Source organism: Halichoeres trimaculatus, unplaced genomic scaffold, assembly GCF_033239565.1.
Source record: "Halichoeres trimaculatus isolate MK-OKI-2021-1 unplaced genomic scaffold, fHalTri1.1 fHalTri1_scaffold_1, whole genome shotgun sequence".
In the NCBI taxonomy this organism is placed as follows: domain Eukaryota; kingdom Metazoa; phylum Chordata; class Actinopteri; order Labriformes; family Labridae; genus Halichoeres; species Halichoeres trimaculatus.
Window position 1 is genome coordinate 21,184,437 of NW_027437179.1, and position 19,715 is coordinate 21,204,151.

A 19,715-nucleotide genomic window follows, 5' to 3' on the forward strand; every position below is an offset into this window, starting at 1 on the left:
TTTCTCGTTAAAAATTTAACAGAAAAATCAACTTTCAATATTTAAAGATAATATTTCATCAGATTCAGACATATTAAAAAATACATTAGAAAGATAAATAAAAGTAGCTTCAGTTGCAGAAAAAAGGGGGAAAATAATTTGCAGGGATGTGAATAATTTGCCAATAACTGTTGATAGTTTTTGTATTGATTTGAAAAAGTCATCCTCAGATTATCAGTGTTTGAAATATTGCAGAATAAATTTTCGATTTGCGCTCATACGGTGAAAGCCATGATAGAATAATTCTGCGTTGTGAATTTTTAAACTCTTTCTATATCTTTGTTTTCGCTATTCAATTGTAATGGATTAAAAAAGTTTTACATTTCAGATTTTTTAAAGTGGTTATAGGACATGTTTAAACTAAATGCTTTTCGTCTTTTATTCCAGTATTTGCACCATCAGCAGAAAAACTGAATTTTAAAAGAACGTAGATTCGACTTGAAGAAGCAGTCCCGACCTGAGGAGTCTGCTGTTTGTGGCCCTGCAAATTCTGTCCTCAAGCAAACAGCTTTTGTAGCCCCAAAGTATGAATGTACAAGTTTATTATGATATTCATCTGACACAGATGATCAAACTGGAGAAAAAAACATCTCTGTTCAGATGACTCACAGGCAAAGAGAAATTAACACAAAAGATACTTCAATGATTTTTTTTTTTTTATGAAACACGAGCCACCTGGTGACTAAAATATTTACATCTTCAGTAACACATCACTTAAAAGTTCTTCTTATTAACCACTTCAACATTAAAGCATAATAAATAAAAGAAAAAAACAACCAAATTAAAAGAAACTGTGTCCTTCACGTTTGAAATCAGGAGAAAACTTTTGATCCATTAAAGATTTTTCAAGCTGTGATTATATAAACAAATAAAGCACACAAATACTGACAGAAAAAATTTAAATTACATAATTAAGAAACCAAACACCCAGTACACACAAAGGAGACTAAAGCTCTTCACAGTTTAAACCCACAGAGGTAAGAGTTGTTTGTTGGAATGGACTGAAACTCATTTGTTGATCATGGACTCTTATGGTAAAAAAAATAAAAAAATAAAAAAATCACAGATCTGGTTGGTACAGTGTTTTGAAAACATATTCAATTGTTTCTTAATTTGAACTTAAAACACTCACAATGCTCCACAAATGGTGTTTCATGCCCCCGAACCACACGAAGACACCGGCTGTGCTCTGAGCGCCAAGCAACCTGGAACATCCGCCCGCCACACGCCGCTGACCTGCTGCTAGCTGCTGGAGTCTCGTAGGAGTCCAGTAAATCCAGGACACCAGAAAAGAGACACAGTGCATTTAAACTGTCAGCAGCTCTCCATCTCTCCAGCATGAAGCAGCACACAGCTGAACATTTTCTGGAATGCAGACATGACACCAGACTGTCTGCAAACTGTCCTGAAGAGGAACAGATGAAAAGAGGAATAAAGATTAGTGCTGAGGAGTGCAGGGTTTTTAATCTGTCAGACGAGCTGTTTAGAGGAGAACACTCACTGTGTTCTGCTGATGAGCTGAGTGTTGGTGCCCGCTGATAACTCCCTGCTCTTCTGTCCCTGCTCTGGGATCTGGTCCCAGATCTCAGTGTTGACCCACAGAGCTCCAGGCAGAGTCAGACTGGCCCGAGTGCAGGTGATCCAGCGGCACAGAGGACAGGAGACGGTTCGGATGATGCCGTCCAGTTTGGAGAGTTTCTCCAGGCAGGGAGCACAGAAGGTGTGCTTGCAGTGGAGCATCCGAGGGACCCGGCTGCTGCGAGAGAACTCGTAGCAGCAGACCACACACTCTAAATCTTCGTTAATGAACATGGCGATGGAGGGATGCAAATGGAGACGACCTGTAGCACACAAGGGACAAAATTAGAAAAGAAAAAAAACATACAAGCATATCTCAGCTATATCAACTGAAAAGTCCTCTTACTTTTACAGAATAAGAAAGAAGTCGTTGAAAACAATACTCACTTTGAAGAAGAGTAAGAGTCCTGTGCTACAGTGCTGAAGGTGAAGTTGCAGTGAGCTCAGTGTGACTGTTTGCCCCACAGCTGTGCTCTTAAAGCCGTCTTCACAGACGTGAGTGATCTTGTCACGTGTTGTTTTAAGCAGTTCTTAGGAAGCGTCAAGGAAGTCCCAGGTAAACAATGTTCAGTGGAATTCAAGGCGCCGCTTGCCCTGACACATGTGCACACAACCTACAACCTCTTTCGATTGGCTAAAGCCAACAATGAAAGTATGTGGGCTTGACTCCAATTACGCTTTTCTCTAGAAGAGAGCACATCTTTGACCTTGTTATATAAGTGTGTAAAAACCTTTATAGACGTTTAAAGCATATGATGACAGAAGTGAATCTAAAGAACAGTTTGCTAAAATGCCCTGCAAAGCAGGGTAATTTATTTGCATTTACTATGAAAACATACGTCACACAAGATTAACTGAAGCATGGAAATCTGGGCATTTGCTGCATAATCACACAAACGCACTCCCATCATCAGCAGTTGTCTTTTTTCCCAATGGTGCCAAGAAAAGAGCAACAAAGAGGTGAATGTTCCTGCTGAAACATTAGATACACAGTAGATCCATCTTTACTAAATGCAATGCACAACAGTAAATTATCAGCAATTATGTGAGCCTGCGCCGTGGCCTGTCCGTGTTTGCTCGCACACAAGTGCTCAACAAACACTACGTTTCCTCAGAACCAAGACGGACGAGTTGAGGCTGTTTCTATAAATAAAGAGAACAAAACACAAAGGAAAAAAAAAGAAAAGGAAAAGAATATACAGAAAATGTTGGTTCTCTTCATGTGTCCCCTTTCTTAGACCTTTATAGTGTGGTGCTATACTGGTCAGCTTGGCCGATTTAAAAAAGGCTCTGGTTTCCAGTGGCGTCTGTGCAGACGAGGGCGTCACAGCTTGGCTCATGGGTTGGGGGAAGAGAAAATCTGGACACAAATCGGTCTGAGCGCAGGTCAGTGGCTGTGACACTCTACGCTTGTGTTCATTTTTTTCATCTCTTAATTAAAGCGTGAATCAGAAATTAACACGTGAGCACTGCGCTTTCAGAGCGATGCCTTCTCCACCGGTTGTTCAGAGCATGATTCAGAAAATAGTTGCAAACAATAAAACACATATGCAGTGATATGGCTGGACTGATCCTATGCCTGCCCACTCTTTTTGATCTTTTTTGGGTGTTTCTTTATATCATCATAGTCATCCATGTTAATCCTGACTGATTTCTGTCCCAGATTTCTACCAGGTCACTAGCCGTCATAGATCATATTTACATCATAATTCTTCTTACCCTTCATCTGATGAGAAAATTCCTTATACCCCACTCGTGTGACAAAGATTTCAGCATTGATTTAACCTGTGTGGGCAGCATCATCTTTCATGGGAAGTGTGTGTGTGATTCACAGTGTCTGCTGACAAACTGAAAGTATCATATAACCTTTATCCAAAGTAGTTGAACCGGTGTGACGTAAATTTGTTGCTGTTCACAAGAGGAAACACTCCTCCGCTTCTGTCCTGATTTGACTTCATGACGTCACCTGGTCTGGTGACAGCATCACCTCACACCCTGACTGATCTGAAAGTGTTGCAGAGAAACATTTGTTGTTACAGGAGGAGGGCAGAGAGGAGGTCTCCACGATCGTTTTGAATCCAGAAGTTATGATCAGTTTGATGTCAGCCGTGGAGAGCGGTGGTGTATTGCATTTCCTTCAGCGTGGAGGAACAAACTACAGCCTGCTATTATTCTGCACTCTTCCACAACCCATGAGCCAAGTTTCTTCCTGCTGCTGACACAAACCACTGAAGCACAGAGTAGATCACAACTGTTTGTTTAATAAGCGCTACTCCCACTCCCCTCCACTTCCCCACCTCCTCCCCCTCCTCCTACTCTTGGTCCTTCCTGGGTGGATCGGCCTCCAAAGTCCATGGTGGTGGTGGTGGTTGTGGTGGTGGTGGTTGTGGAGGGGCTTAGACCCAGGACCCTCCCCCACATAGTGTGTTTGTCAAATGTGGAGTCCACTAGCTGGCTCACTGGCAGGGGGACGCCCGCTCCTCTCACTCCTGGGCTATGCTCCTCAGAACGTACTTGACTGTGTAGGCAAACGCTGCGAAGCCTACAATCACAAACAGGTTTGCTAGAGCTCCTCCTAGAAGTCCGTGGTTGCGGTTGGCCTGCTGCAGGCCTGGTGCAGGGTTGGGGCCCCCATGTTGGATAGGGCCTCCATTGAGTGCAGGGAGGCCGTAGTGGGCCTGCTGAGGGTCTCCATCAGGCACCACATCAGGGAGGGGAAGGGGCTGTGTGCGGGCACTTAACTCCTCCTGGGCCTTCTGTTTCTGCTTCATCTCCTGTTGAAGAAGAGAACATGAGCTCAACACAAAGAGGGAGGAAGACGTCAGGAAGATAGAGGCAGCTGCTTACGTACATCAACCACATCAGGAAACAGCTCACAGAACACTTTGTCCTTGAGGTTGAAGGCCAGGCTCTGGGCTGACAGCTGTCGTTTCTGAAAAACAAAAAAGTGACATTAAGAGTTTTACTAAAGCTCGGCTCCATCACTCCCGACTGTAACAACACCTTCTCTGGACCAAGGTTATAGTAGATTTGGATTTGTCATTATAGTTTAGTTTTAGTTAGTTTTGACATTTTATTTTCCATTACCGTTTAGTTTTAATTAGTTTTAGAGCAGGCATTCTAGTTTTTATTTAGTTTTAATTTTTGCAACAAGGCTTAGTTTTAGTTTAGTTTTAGTTTTTTCATACCTTATTAACCAGTTGCAGGATTCAAAAAGGTCAGAGTAAATATTTTGTCATACTGTTTATTTTCAAGTCCAACATAGTGCTCACTGCTCAGTCAATGCTGATACCGAAATGTTGGCTGCTGCCTCAAACACATGAAAATAATATAAACTTAATATGAAAAATATAAGCATAATTTATATAAAATAATGTTGACAAAATTACATGAAAATAATATTAACATAAATTATTTAAAAAAATGTAATATGAGGTTCAATAAATAAAAACTTGGACTCTGTAACAATTAAACTATTACAGATGCTCTAATTCATTGCTCCACTACGTTTTGTCGCAGCACAGCGCACAGCCAGTCAGTGCAGTAAACAAGCTCGTCCCTATATGTCGCTATGATGGTGCTGTGCGGCAGTGACAACTGCCTAAAACTGTCTAAAATTGGTTGGAAAAATGTGTCGGATTAATTTAAATCCTAAAGGCTGTTAATGTTGTCAAAAACTATAACTAAGGTAATTTTATCTATCATCTTAGTCAGTTTCAGTTAGTTTTGTGAACACAAGATACAGTGTTAGTTTACTTATTGTTTTTGTTTTCTTTTCTAGTTTTTATTAGTTTGGGTTAACTGCAATGTATTTTAAATTTTAGTTTTCCTTTTTAGTTTTGTTTTAGTTCACTACTACAACCTTGCTCTGTACTCACTGTGTAGTCAGAGGTCTCAATGCTGCCGAGGGTGGGGCCTTTCTCCACCATGAAGCTAAGCAGACCCGTGAGGATGGTGGAGACGGACCATGCAGGATTCCACGTGTCTGGATGGAAGTCTGTGATGGACAAACATAACCTGTGGAGGAAGCAGGGAAGTCAGAAAAAAGACCTGAGAGCACAAGATTTGAGCTTAAATCCTTTTTTTCAATACGAATCTGAACTCCTACCTTGTATTACACTTGAATCTCCCGTTTGGTGTTATCATGTAGATACTCGGGGGCTTAAAGGGAAATTCTCTTGGAAAAATAAGTTTTCCATGATAATATCCTCCTGAGAAAGACGTTTTACATAACATCAGCAACTCAAACCACAGACAAAACATGACTCAGTCCAAATCTGGTATCGTAATCAATCACACAGCTCATCAAGAACCAACTTGTTTTATCAGATGTAAAAAGCAGCGTTGGTTAAATGTGTCCCAAAGGTGTTTCTTTACCTTCATAAGGAGTTTTCTCAGGACCTCTGACTACGTAGTGCCTGAAGGAGAAAGGAAAGGTCCATTAGTGGCTGTCACCAAAATCAGTGCTGTGGCACACTATGAGTTTCGCCCCATCCTGTGGCGTCACATTTGAGACCATCTCACTTCAGTTTGTCCTCAATTCTTCTTTTTTTATATATTTTAGCTGATTTCTGGTGTTCAAGGAATAAAGATGCATCCCATATAACATTTTTATATTTTGCACGAGACGAATGTTGTCAGAAATCTCTCTGTAATGCATCTGTAACTAAAAAGTACTAGAGCCTTCCCTGCTCCAGACACTTGAAATAGAGGAAATTTTCCTTTTCACCTTGACTTGTTCTTCTCAGGAGAAGGAAATGTTGTGAATTTAATCTCTTCTTTGAACTTAACTGTTTAAAATTTATAAATGTGATGTTTGAAAAAGGTGTAGGTTGAGAATCAATTGTTTTAAACTGTGTCATTATTTGTTCTTGGGTCATTTCAGCCATTTGTGACAGGGTTGTTCGTTTTGTATTTGTTTCCGCAAATTTTATTGACTTCCAGGATTCCTTGGAAGAAGTTTCCAGTTTTGATAGAACCAACCAGGTCATATAAAAACAAGATAAAACTCCCTGTTGAGGGGGCACCAGCATGGGCTAGCTGTTGGGTCGCACACCGTGAGGTTAGGAGGTTAGCCCTCGAGGGGTTGGCTTAAAAAAGCCTGAAACACAACTTACAAAAACCTCCATGGAGGATGGCCTAAGATGTACACTTACCCTAATTCTTCAGTGCAGTGATAAGATCACACCTAAAAAATGTGGTACCTACCCACTCAGTCTTTACCCTTTCCAGAGAAATGCATACAAAACATAAACAAACTAGTAAAGAGGTTAAACATTACACCAGAATCTGATGTCCTTAGTCTGTAACGTTTATGAAGAGCTACAAACAGAACAAACTTACAAGAACACCTTAAAGGCAAACACTTAAAGTGACTGCAGTCATAAGTCATGGAGGTGTAGGTGTACTGAGCATGTTGAGGAGCACATTAAAAGAAAGAAAGAAAGAAAGAAAGAAAGAAAGAAAGAAAGAAAGAAAGAAAGAAAGAAAGAAAGAAAGAAAGAAAGAAAGCTGGGGGTAAGCATAAATGATCTTTTATTTTAGCCTTCCTATGAGACCTGTGATTTTTTCTGCCTCACCAGCAGAGGTGGTAAGAGATAAGGGACTTGTTATTATTGTTGTTATGAATATGGTGTACACTCAACAAACTGTTGCTCTGGACACTGTACGGGACACAACAGAGCTGATTTGTTGAACTAAAGAAAAGTGCTTCAAGTCCCACGCTCTTGACTCAAAGAACACAAAACAAGCAAAAATTGTTGGCATTTACAATCATACGTAAAACAAAACAGAGACTGACAGCAGCCTACAGACACAAACATGTTTCAGCCCCAAGCTGTAGTCGGCACCTCACCTTAAAAAGTTTGAACAAACATGCAAATGAACACATGGTCAAGGTCATTACAAGAGGCGTCTGCATGCATTCTCCTCTGAGGTCTTCTTACAGTTAAACTTTCTCACTGTAAAAAAACATTCTGTGAATTCTGCCGCATTTTGGCCCCTCTCCCAGTCATTAACGCATGTTGAAAAACACTAGCATCAAGTGACACTACTGTTGGTAAACAATCCTATTTTTGCCACAAAAAACATCTGGTAACCCAAGGTACATGCTGGTTAAAACTTTCTCTCTCTAAGCCCCCCCCCCCCCCCCCCCCCCCCCCCCCTCTGTTGGATTATGGTCAGTTGAATTCAGTATGATTGTGTTTTTTTTTTCTGTGGCGTCTGTAGGTGTCCTGCTGATGAAATCATAGAGCTGTAACACATTCACGTCTGTGAGCTAATGTCACCTCTATAATTAAAAGATTGGAACAGAAAACAGACAATAATTCATAAGAACTGCTGCCTACCAAGGAAATAGTCTGTAAACACTGGCAGAGTGTGTTTTGTCATCACTTGATCCAGCTTAAAGTGTAACTGTTAAATTGTCTTATATAAGTGCAATGAAAAGGACACAAAAGAAATATTAGATGTTAAATAAAGTATAACAAACATTAACACAAGAAAAAAACATTTAATCTTTTGTCACACTCTAAATGTTTCCAAAAAAACGTTGGGTAACCTCAGGTTAGAAAAAACATGTCGAAATAGTTTGTCCCTAACAACCAACCTATTAAGATCCCAATAAAATTAGAACAAAATCCTCTTAAAACGAAAAAGTGAAGTTGAACCACAGTGTTTGACTACAACTCTTTATGTTTGATTTTATTCTCTTTAGAATAAAAATCTCATTTGTTTTAGCACCAAAAACCCATTTTACTGAATAAGAACATGTTTTACTAAATAACCAGATTGTTGACATGTTGAATCTGTTCCTGGTTTGAGTCTGTGCACATTGAAAACCTGAAAAGCAACATTAATGATGTGTGGCAGATTCTCAGAGAGGCAGATCTCACCATTCTAGGATGTTGGAGGGGAGAGGTTCTGCACAGATGTAAGGCACGGGGTCTTTCTTTATCCTGAGGTAATCCTGTTTAAGTCGCTGAGTGGCTGTGGTTGGAGCTCTCTTATTCCCGTTGTTGTTCATCTGATGATTCAGAGAGAAAGTGACAGAGTGAAATGTACCTTTAATTGATATATTCAAATGTGTTCCTGTTACACACTCATTGTTACCTCTCAGGCATTTGAAGGCCAAAGGGTAGGCTTACTCAAACAGCTGAGCTTTCCAGTACTTTGTATCCCAACAGTTCATGTCTGTTTTCAAACTGACTGATACTCACAGTGTGGCTTGTGATTTAAACAGGTAAAGAATCATGTTTGAAATTTTTTTTTCAGATCCCCTGAACAGCAAACTTATCATGAAAACACATCATTCTGAAGACACTTCCTTCTAGGAAAGAAAATTTCCATAATGAACAGAATAATGACAAATGGATACGTAGGAGTTTTCCATGTGATCAATCAGGCTGGAAAAATAAATGGTTCACCTCTGCCCTCTCTCTCAGACTTTTATCAACAATCTATGATCAGAGCTCTGTGTGTCAAGACGTCCAGACACAAGCACAGTTTCTTCCCCCAGGCCGTCACACTGACGAACACTTAACCTGCCATGAAAAAACATCTCTATACCTCATGTACAGCCTCAGTCTGTCTGTTTCTGTTTCTATTGCACATTCATCTTCCATTCTCTGTTGCTAATTGCACATTTTTTATGACATTTATTCAGTGCACTATTTCTTAACTTCAATTGTGTATATATTTTGTATTCTACTCTGTGCAAAGTTCTTTATTTAATATTGTAATTATTCTTATTCCTCTCTACTACTTAAGCTCTATTTTTTCTACTTTTTTAAATTCTATTCACAACATTTGTACTGAGAGAGTGCAGTTTTAACCGGAGTCAAGTTCCTTGTATTCTTGAAAATACTTGGCGGATAAAGGTGATTCTGATTCTGATTCCGATCAGGAAAGTCACCCTGGTCACAGAGGACCCTTCTCACCCCCTTTATCACTCTTTCCAATTACTGCTTATCAGGCAGACGGCACAAAAAAATCAGTGGCCCAGAAACAGTTATAGAAAAAAAAAACCTTCATTCCTAGAGTTAACCCTCCTGAGTAACAACAAATAGCCTAAATGTTTGCCTTTTCTGTTTGTATGAGAGTTTTTTTCTGAATGTGTTTTTGTTTTTATTAAAGTTGCTGTCTTCTGAGCCTTATCAAAGAAGAATTTCTGTCACTGTTAGGGCAGATAACAAAGTCCATCTACCTACCTACAAAGTCTGACTATATGTCTATCCCGTCAAATTCAAACAATATCTGTGAGGTGATGCTCACAGTAAACCTTTAGGCAAAAAAGTCCCAAAAATTAGTCATGCCACTGAGCTCAGCAAAAAGCAGGTTAATCAATGACCAACATCAGGTGAAAATCAGACACAGTAAAAAACACAAACTAAATCAACTAATAAATTTATGAACATAAGTGCACTATTTCACATCATAACAAACGAAAGAGACAAAACAAACTACAAGATATTGTACAAAGAATAACCACAGCTGCACCAACTGATATTGCACCAGATATTCTGTTTTGATTGTTATGTGTACCTCCAGCAGAAGTGAAGAGGTGTTGAAAAGTTTCCTTTTTAATGTTTGGTCTGGTATGTTTTCCATTCAAGATTGAACTTTCAGTCTGTTTCACTATTTTAATTATCCCTCAAAAGCCTAATCGAAACGTCTGTGTATCAGTTATCGATCTCTTTATATGAACTTGACATGCATTGTTAAGTACAGTAATCACAACACAAGTAATCAACTGTGGTAACACGACGTAAATTTAATGTAGTATTCAAGTCATCCCACTTCAAGCTCAGTAACAGCAACAACTGCAAAAAACTTAGTGTCATGAGGCTAACAGCTGATAATATGTCTCTGATGAATCACATTGTATGAACTGTAACCATGTTAAGATCACGACAGTTTCGTTTCCTGTACAAAAACAGACTGTCTGGCATTAACTCATCTTATATTAGCTCAGGCTAATCCGCTAACGTTTGTGTTAAATCTCCCTGAGGCTGAAACCGAACAGGTTAGCTTAACGCTTGACTGTTACTCGACAGAACATATTTTATATGACCCTGAAAACACAGACTGACATCATACGTGGCTTAAGGGTTATATAAACACAGTATATCAATAACGACCGTCAGGCTAGACACGAAGGCTAACTCAGGCTTATGCTTTTTAAAGGCTTCAGCTACCAACGGCTAGGCCGCAGCTATGTTTGGCTACCTAGCATTAGCACGGGCTGTTTGTTACTCATGAGAAGGGGCCCGAGTATCTGCCGTTTCAAACCAAGCAGCGAGGAGCAAAAGCGTACCTCTTCAGAGACCCCAGTGAAAATAAGTATTCGTGGCTTGACACGAAATAAAGCCGGCGTTTCTGTTGCCAAACCCCAGACCGACAAGACGATGACACCAACGTAGCTTCGGCTATCGCCAGCAGGAGCAAAACGACGCTTCCGGTTTTTCTTCTTCGTTAGTTTGAGATGGATTGGAAAAGGGCAGTGAAAGCGCATTACTGTCATCAGCTGATCGCCAGTGTCGAGCAAAAACTTAAAAGGACTTCCCTAAAAGGAAAATATCCTTGAGTTAATGGAAAAATTTTCCATACCACACATAAACCAGAAATACCTTCTTACCTTAATCACTACCACACTACGGAGTCTGTGTTCGTGTGACCTCTTCCTTCGACCAGCAACGGTCAAATGGTTTCTAGGCGTTGCTGTTACATATTAAAATTGTTGTTGCTTCATTCTTTTACAAAATTTGCATGGAATACTCATATATTTTAATGAAAAACACACATTCCATACACAGCATGAAAACCATTTAATCATAAACAAAACATTTACAAACATTCAGGGGGCATTTTACTGATTTCAACATAAATATAAAGTTAACTCATCATAGAGAGTAGAAACAATTGTATAATAATAATAATAATAATAATAATAATTATTATTATTATTATTATTATTATTATTATTATTATTATTATTATTATTATTATTATTATCCATTGATAAAGTTTGCAGAGGAGTATTATAATACATTTTGTTGATCTAGGCCAGTGATCACACATTAAAAGTCATGACTTATGCCTGTCTCCCCAGACCAACCATACTTATGAATCAAATACTATCACCTGTGTCTGCATTTATACATAAATACATAATCAGCTTGTGCCCTTCGGCATCCTTTCCATCAGTCAATCTTAAAATGCAGTTGGCTACCAGAGAAGCCAAAGACTGAAGAGGTTGTCATCCTAAGTCACTGCAGTTTTGCACTGAACAGTCCTTCTCTTCAGCTTTTCGGGCTGGAGAGACGTAGAAAACTGGCGAAAGACAGCAACACAGGTGATGTCATCTGCAACAGGGGGGATACCAAAGTCAAGGAGGGATGTCTACATTGAGGGCACAACCGGGACTGCAGTGAATCTTAAAACCAGTAACTAAAAGAGTCTCAAGGAACCCACTTTTGACATTTCAGAAAGAAAGAGAACAGTTAAACCTTTACTTGATAGAGCCACGTCCCCAAATTAGTAGAATGAGAAGCTCCACTTGGAAGAAACATATTCATTTAGGATCATAAAAAGTGAAAATGCTATTTTGCTACCATAACTTAACTTGTACAAATTTTCAGATAGTTCCCTCTGAAATAAGACTTTGAGATAGTTTGCAGAGGAGAAAACCAGAAAGTTGCAGTAAAAGAGTGGTGAGCATCCTGTCCCCCTTTTCCATTTTATTTATTGTCCTGGGATTCTGTTTACCCACGTCTAATAAATATTAAAGCATTGACGCTTGGATACACTGTGCATGCCTCTGATGCTATGGTTCGCATATCATCATGATCAAGGGTGTTAATGGGATGGTTGGATGAGTTCGCCCTTAAAATCTCATTTTCCACCCTGGAATCACCCTGAGTGAATATTTTTTAAATCAACCAGAATTGAATTTCATTTCATTTCTATCCACTTTTAGCAAAATTATTTTTTACTTTACAAGTTGATGAAGTTAGATAAGCTTAATTTTTTTTTTTTTTTTTTTTACTAATTAATATGATGTAATAAATTGAATACGAATCTACTTAGTTTTTCTTAATTGGTGTATGTATTGGCATGTAAAAGAAAGGCTGCTTTTAGTTTTCCCTTTCTTTTTCATGCCAGATTTATTTATGCAAGTACTCAAAAGTTGTGACTATGGACTTTGATTTTCTATGTCCTTGATGATTCAAGCTAAAAAAATGTTTAAAGATGGGGCAAGTCCTCCCTCTGACCATGATCAGTAGTGTGCACCCCTCCTCTGTGACCTGCTACCTGCTGAAAACTTGGCTCTTGAACATATATTTCAAACCAATGTTAATTCATCATCAGGCGCTCAAGACATTTTTTTTTAATTTAGAACATAACATGCCTTCAGAAAAGATATTTTTGAATGCTTAATTTCCTCTGAAAAGATTAAAAAAAGATTCCCACAGACAGCCAAAGACCACAGCACCTTAAAGATCACCCCCAACCACCAGAGCAGAGAGAATCCCAGTGATACACTGAATTCCCATAATAAGACAGCCCAGGATGCTTCACTCACTCTATCCCGAGCATCCTTGGTTTTAACTCTCCTGCTTCCTTCAGCAGTTCCTGTGGTGACAGAAGCAATAATATGTCAGTCAGATTTTATTTCAGCCGATGGACATTTGCTGTCTTGGAGTTGTAGAACAGTTTCAGCATGTGAAAACAAGTTTCAGTGGTGGTAAAAAAAAAAAAAACCTGAATGTTTTATCCTCTGGAGACACTAGTTTATTCAAGGCACAATGTAACTGCTACATACTCGATAAAGTGTTGATAAAGTGTTGATAAAGTGTTTGTTAAAGGGTGGATTGAATTTGACTTAAAAGCCTGGAGATGGAAACCATTTTTGGATTTTTGATTAAGCCATGAGACCACTAAAGTTTTATTACAGACCAGAAAACAAACCTGACCAGACTGTGAAAAATATCATTCTCCCAACATCTGATAATGTGTTATTTTATACTGATCTTGAGGAGACAATTTTCTTTAAAATTTTCAAAAATAATGTTGAAAGAATGTTATGTATGCGTAAAGATAAGACAGGAGTCAGAAATGAGAGCACCAAGCAGGAAGCAGGGTTAGTTCATCATGAGTTTTTTTTCCGTTTTATTGTATGCATATTGTCATCTCTTTTTTTTCTTCAGTGCGTCTTAAGACAAGGAAGAAAGTATTCCAAAGATATCCAAATATCAGTGAACAGAAGAACGCCTCCAAGTAATGCAGAGGTCTGCCTGACAGTTTTTTGTTATGTTTTTAAAGAGAAGAAAAAACAGATCAGACAGGAAGGATCCGTGTTTGAATGCTGAGAGGCAGGCAGTTGGCATTGAGTTTAAATACACAAGTGTACTATTTACAGCATGTTTGCTTTGAACAGCACCTTTAACCACTCCTATGTCAATACACACAATGGACACAACATTTAATACTTCATCAGGGCCCTAAACAGTTTGGTCACAGTAGCTTCACGTCACCCCCTAGACTGGTTCTACTTGCAGTACACATTGAACTATTGGCAGATCATCATCTGCCACACCAACATCTCTCTGGTCCGTCACATATTTGTAACCTCTTTTAAAATGTGAGTACACCAACAGTGTTTCTACCACTCTGTCACTTCACAAAGTATGGTAAGACTATGCTGCATCTACTCTGAACAGTTTCAGTAGAAAAAAAACAATGTGATATTATACAACAACATCAGACACTTTCCCTTTAAAAAGTCTTTGGCAGAGAAAAAAAAAACAACAATAAAAAAATAATTCAACTAACTGTTTCTGTTACGAGAGAAAAAAAAGACAGGAATGACAAAATTCCCCACAGATTTGGTCCGTGGAAGTTAGAGACGGCACAGAGGTGCATAAAGTAAGAAATATATCTGACACCAGAGGGGTCATGATGGTACATGCTTTTGCCACAGGACTGCACTGCACAATGTGATCAAAACCATAGAAAGATATTTTACTCATGCTCAAAATGCAAATGATGTTTAACCTCCCATAAATATTTCAGGGAAAGCATGCAGTGATCACTGTAAGCACTGACCAGTGAGGGGAGCCAGATATGTATTTATGTGATCTTTGACCCCACAAGTGAATAAACTGTCTGTAAATGTGCCCCTTTATCTAATGAAAGATACTGTAACATTGAGGAGTATTTACAGCTAAATGGAGGCATCATGAGTCATCTTTGTTCAGAAGTGTCTAACAATGAGATGTAAATCCAGTTTTATCCACCCCCTCACAGCCCTTCCTGTTCAGGTTTGTCACAACTGAGCGAGTTCCCATTTTCACCGGATAACGCATAACTGGTATAACAAGAATAATTTCCTTGGAAAAGCTAGTCAAATCTCTGTCAGCAGTCTGCTCTGATGCCAGTTATCATACTCATAGCATTGTAAGGCCATTCCAAAGAGAAAATGAAAGCATCACGTCTTTCATGGATGATGAAACTATGCAATCTAAAAACTTCCTGTTCTAAATTCTGAGAAATGTTTTCAGATTTAAATGACAATCATTAACAGTTATGCAGACACAAACTGCACCAAATAATGCATTGCACTGGTCCTCTGGGGAGATAGACATAAATAAGATAGACATTAGATTGACAGGCATGACTCAAATGAAAAATGTAGAGACCAACTGGATAAACAATAAACAAAATAATAATACTGTAAATTGGAAAAGTGCACAGTTTCTTTTTTCCTCTACATAAAGTATCATAATATGCGTTATCTCTGTCTCTCAGTATTCTCTGACACATGAACTCATTCACACACTCATTCACACACACTCACTCACTATCTTATAAAGCAGGCAAGGGTCTTTTCTTCAAAGCCCTTCAGTGTTCTTGTCACAGTTTTACATTTAATTTTCCCTTCCTGACGCTTCTTTATACACAGCAAACAACCTTGGCTACCTCTACTGCAGCTTGTCGGCTACTCTTTTTCTTTGAGAAATGGAACGATCAGCATTTTTTCACCTCATGCCACAGCACATAGTTTAAAGATTACCAATATAAATTCTAAATATGTATATATACATTAGAAGGGGTTAATGCAGCCAGATTCTTCAGAGCTGTTAGGCAATAGTAAACCCACAGCCTTACGCCAAAAAGGTTACACCACGTAATGAGAGGTTAGAGTATGACCCTGTTAGCAAAACACCAAAAAGCAGATGTCTTCTTACTGTGTGTGTGTGTCATGTAACAAGCATAGAATGGGTGGTGCTGAGCAGAAACAAAGAGGTGATGCAGAAAATGGGCGTGATGACAGCATTGTCAGTAGAGTTAAAAAGGTCCATCAGAGGTCTCCCAAGGTGTTAGACAACCCATCCCCGTAATGAGCCAAGGGTTTTCTCTCCTCTGAGTGAGGAAGTTGTCCATGAGCTTTGATCTACAAAAGTATTAGACATGAGATCAAAGTACAAGGCCAACTTCTTCTGCTCGATTATTTTAGATCGCCCAGTCAGGAGGATTATTTGTATATCTATATGTAGACAGAGAGTTCGGGGCAGGGAGGTGATCACTAGCACTCGTCTATGTTGAGGCAGATGAATTCCTGGATGCACTTCCTATACTGCTGCTCAGTGGGGCTGCTGCTGGGGTATTGACCTGGTTGACCCAAAGGAGCCTCGGCCTCTCGCATTTCTTCATTCATCCTTGCTAGACGCAGTCTGGAGGAGAGGAGAAAAAGACAGGCAGGGGAAGAAAAGTAAGCAAACATAAAGATGCATATCGAAGCAGAGATGAGAACTGGGATAATAAGTGGAAAAAGAAGGTTAAAATGTCAAGGGGGAGGAGATGGTAAAATATTTCAGGCCGTTATCATAAGTTGTTCATTCCTAACAAATTTTAGATCACTAAAGCACTATACTTCATTTTTTAACACAGAAACATTAGATCGAAATAGAATCTCTTCCTATGTCTATTATTTTAAATATTCATAGAAAGCTGCAAAAAGCTTCGAAGTTTGTTTTGAGCAAAGATAATGAACAGAGATGTTTATATATACCTTACTTAATTACATATAGTTAATTAAGTGCTGCAAAATAGTGTGAGGTGTGAGTATTTTGCTACTAAAGAATATTTGGATAAGAAGCTTGAATAAATGTCTGCTAAGAGAAAATTTTGGTTCACTCACAGGGTGACGATGTCTGCATTGGCGGCCTGGACAGCAATACTCAGGGGGTCATGACCCTGCTCATCCACCTCCGTCTGTGACGCTCCTCTCTTCAGGAACAGACACACCTGACTGTGCACAACATACAGAAACAAAGAGGTGAATAAACGAGTTCTGTTTCTGACATACATTCGACTTTAAATGGCTCTGTTTTAACAACTATAAAGAGTTATCCAGTTTAAACTGATCATTTCAGCCGGAGGAGGTATAACAAGAAGACTATTATCTAAATCTTTTGATACATCTGGCAGTATGTTGTATCAACTATTACTAAAGAAAAATGTTTACTTAATCTGTTTGATTGATGGGATTTGACTGAGCACCTGTGAAAGGTGTTTCCACATTTTATTTTCATACGACACAAGCTGCAACATGAATGCAGAAGTCATAGAAACTCCCTCATCAAATATTTCTTACCCAGTGTGCCCCAGATATGTGGCATGGTGCAGAGGACCTCTGCCCCTCATGTCCCTCTGGTTCACATCAGCCCCGTTCTGTAGCAGGAACTCACAGGCTATCAGAGAGCCCTGTTAGACACACAGACACAAAGGAGGGGGTGTTTTTAATCTCTAAAACACCTTTGTGCCCTTTAGCTAGACACCTCAAGGCAGAGAAAGAGTGAAGCAACTCCTGGAATCAGATCAGCACATGATCCAGTTTTGGTTTCTGGTATTTTTATATATAACTTTTATGCTGTCATAGTCCTCTTTATGCATCCATAACACAGTCTCAACTAGGGTGTAGCATCTGAATGATTTAAAATACAGCATCTCAACGGCTGAGTCATAGCAAGTGAGCCGTTGTTTGTTTACTTTTTCCCTGATCAAAAATAATGTAGTAAACAGTGTCTTACCCCTATAACTGCCTGAATGAGGGGTGTTTTCCCCTCCTCCTCCTCACTAGCAGCGTGTACGTCAGCTCCATGTGCCAAAGCTTCAGCCATGATTGGCAGGTTGTGTAGACGGGAGGACCGGTGGAGAAGTGCCCCTGGGTGAAGCTCCCTCGGGTCTTCAGGGTCTGAGGGGACCTCCTGTTCAATCTCCACCTCCCCACTGGATGACTCCTCTGACTCCTCTTCTGGAGGTACAGAAAAGAGATGTGAAGAACTTAGTTTAACATTTCAAAAAGTTAAAACTGCCTAAAACAGTGAAGTACTGTTTATCCAAGGAGAAAATGTCTTTTTGACAAGTTCAGTCTGTTCTTGTCATTTTTCATGACAGTTGGGTTTAAGTTTTAAGTTTAAGATCGATATTCTCCCACAGAAAATAAAGGTAATGCTTAAAAAGAATTATCACATTTGGCTGGAAAAGGAAGGTTATACTTGAATTTATAAAGCTATCCTTATTCCATCAATATCACTCTTCTCAGATGTAAGTTTATACCTTCTTCTGTTACACTGTCCACCACTGAGCCAAAAACCAGGATGTCTGTGCTGCCATCAGTGCTTCCTCCCAGGCCGCTGTCACTGCTCAGACCTGCGGGGCCAAGCATCGCCAAGCCATGGACACGTTAATCATTACACAGTGCAGACAGTACTACACACACACACACACATGATAACACACATTTAATCAACACTGGTTGAAATAAATTATTCAAGGAAGAGATGTAAGATGTTCAAGTTTCAGCTTCATGTAGAATTGTTTAATACAGGAGATAGTCTTGCTGAAAATCCACACTGATCTTGATTTTGTCTATAAGTACAGACTTTGCAGTGGTGAACTTACTGCGAGGACCAGAGCCAGTGTCAAAGTAGGAAAACAGAGAATCCAGCTCGTCTGGACAGAACAGAGAGTCCCGGCGAAACTTTGCAGCAGCTGTAGTCAAACAACAAAACATCACAACATATAATTTTGAGCTTGATGCTGTACTGCACAGTCTAATGTGTCTACTGAAGTTGCCCTCGAATTTCTCAGCTTTTTAAGTCTTTTAGTCCACGTAGCGTTTTGTTATCTGCACTCACCTGCTGAGAGGTTTGCAGGTGAAGCGCTGCCTGGCTCATAACGATGGTATTTTCTACGAGCTTTGTTTGGAGCTCGGACTGAGCTGTTGTGTCGCTGGCACTTCTTCACCGTCCAGGGCCGGGACTTCCTCTCACCTTCTACCAAAGCTTCACTCCCACTCATCTTCTTCAGGAAGCGTTTCTCCACGTATTTAGACTTGATCCAGGCCTCTTTCTCTTGTCTGAAAGCACAAAGTGAAAAACTGACAGTTTTAAAATATTGGTACTTAAATATATCGACAATGAGATGAAGTTTGGATGAGATAATGCAGCTGGTGGTTTGAATTTAAAGATTTACAGTATGTCAACTTTTTACTTCAGAGAATAAGAGTGGGGTTAAAGAAGCCAACAGTTGATTAAAAGAAAACTTTTTCAAAGCTCCTCTCCTCATTAAATCCAAAATACCAACCTTGAACTAGATGGTCCCGGTTTTTTCGCTCCCATCTCCTCACAGGCTCCCTCATAAATCTGATTGATCACTGTGTTCCCCAATTCACACATCAGCTGAGAAAAGGAAGACAGGAGAACAAAGACAGAGGACAGACGGCAAGAACAAAAAGAGAGGAAAAGTACAAAAAGTTTAGGCAACGCTCAAAGGAATTATAAATGCGACTGTAGTGGGGCTAACAGCACATCACAGAGAGGAGCTGCGAGCAAATGTGCTGAGGAGACGCACCTTGAGCAATTCTGGCTCCCACGAGTCTAGCGTGAGTGAGCGCACTTTGGAGCAATGGACGCCTAAACTCCTGGAAGAGATAAGGGGGGAGGGATCAGATTTATAAAGAAAGTTAACTTCAAGACAACTTTGTATCAATCTCCATTACTTAAGCACATTTTCCCTCCCACACAACTGCCTGA

At 39.6% G+C, this 19,715-nt stretch overlaps 2 protein-coding genes across 2 annotated transcripts in view; both read right to left on the minus strand.

Annotated features, from left to right (window-relative positions):
- Window positions 1–1,772: 1,772 nt before the first annotated feature.
- Window positions 1,773–11,166, minus strand: ube2j2 (ubiquitin-conjugating enzyme E2, J2 (UBC6 homolog, yeast)). The gene is made up of 8 exons (XM_074678312.1): window positions 10,931–11,166; window positions 8,511–8,641; window positions 5,995–6,035; window positions 5,726–5,828; window positions 5,496–5,634; window positions 4,469–4,549; window positions 2,005–4,391; window positions 1,773–1,880 (listed from the first exon to the last, which is right to left on the minus strand). The coding sequence occupies exons 1-7, from the start codon at window positions 11,135–11,137 to the stop codon at window positions 4,101–4,103; spliced, it is 993 nt and encodes a 330-aa protein (XP_074534413.1). The 5' UTR covers window positions 11,138–11,166; the 3' UTR covers window positions 1,773–1,880; window positions 2,005–4,100.
- Window positions 11,167–11,784: 618 nt separating this feature from the next.
- LOC141798122 (arf-GAP with coiled-coil, ANK repeat and PH domain-containing protein 3-like) overlaps window positions 11,785–19,715 on the minus strand; it is a 53,118-nt gene continuing 45,187 nt past the window's right edge. The window contains exons 16-25 of the mRNA XM_074679924.1: window positions 19,534–19,603; window positions 19,267–19,361; window positions 18,819–19,039; window positions 18,583–18,672; window positions 18,238–18,330; window positions 17,709–17,932; window positions 17,273–17,382; window positions 16,817–16,927; window positions 16,288–16,349; window positions 11,785–11,978 (exon numbers count right to left, since the gene is read on the minus strand). Of these exons, the coding sequence (XP_074536025.1) occupies window positions 11,878–11,978; window positions 16,288–16,349; window positions 16,817–16,927; window positions 17,273–17,382; window positions 17,709–17,932; window positions 18,238–18,330; window positions 18,583–18,672; window positions 18,819–19,039; window positions 19,267–19,361; window positions 19,534–19,603 (1,177 nt within the window). The 3' untranslated portion in view covers window positions 11,785–11,877. The remainder of the gene's footprint in view (window positions 11,979–16,287; window positions 16,350–16,816; window positions 16,928–17,272; window positions 17,383–17,708; window positions 17,933–18,237; window positions 18,331–18,582; window positions 18,673–18,818; window positions 19,040–19,266; window positions 19,362–19,533; window positions 19,604–19,715) is intronic.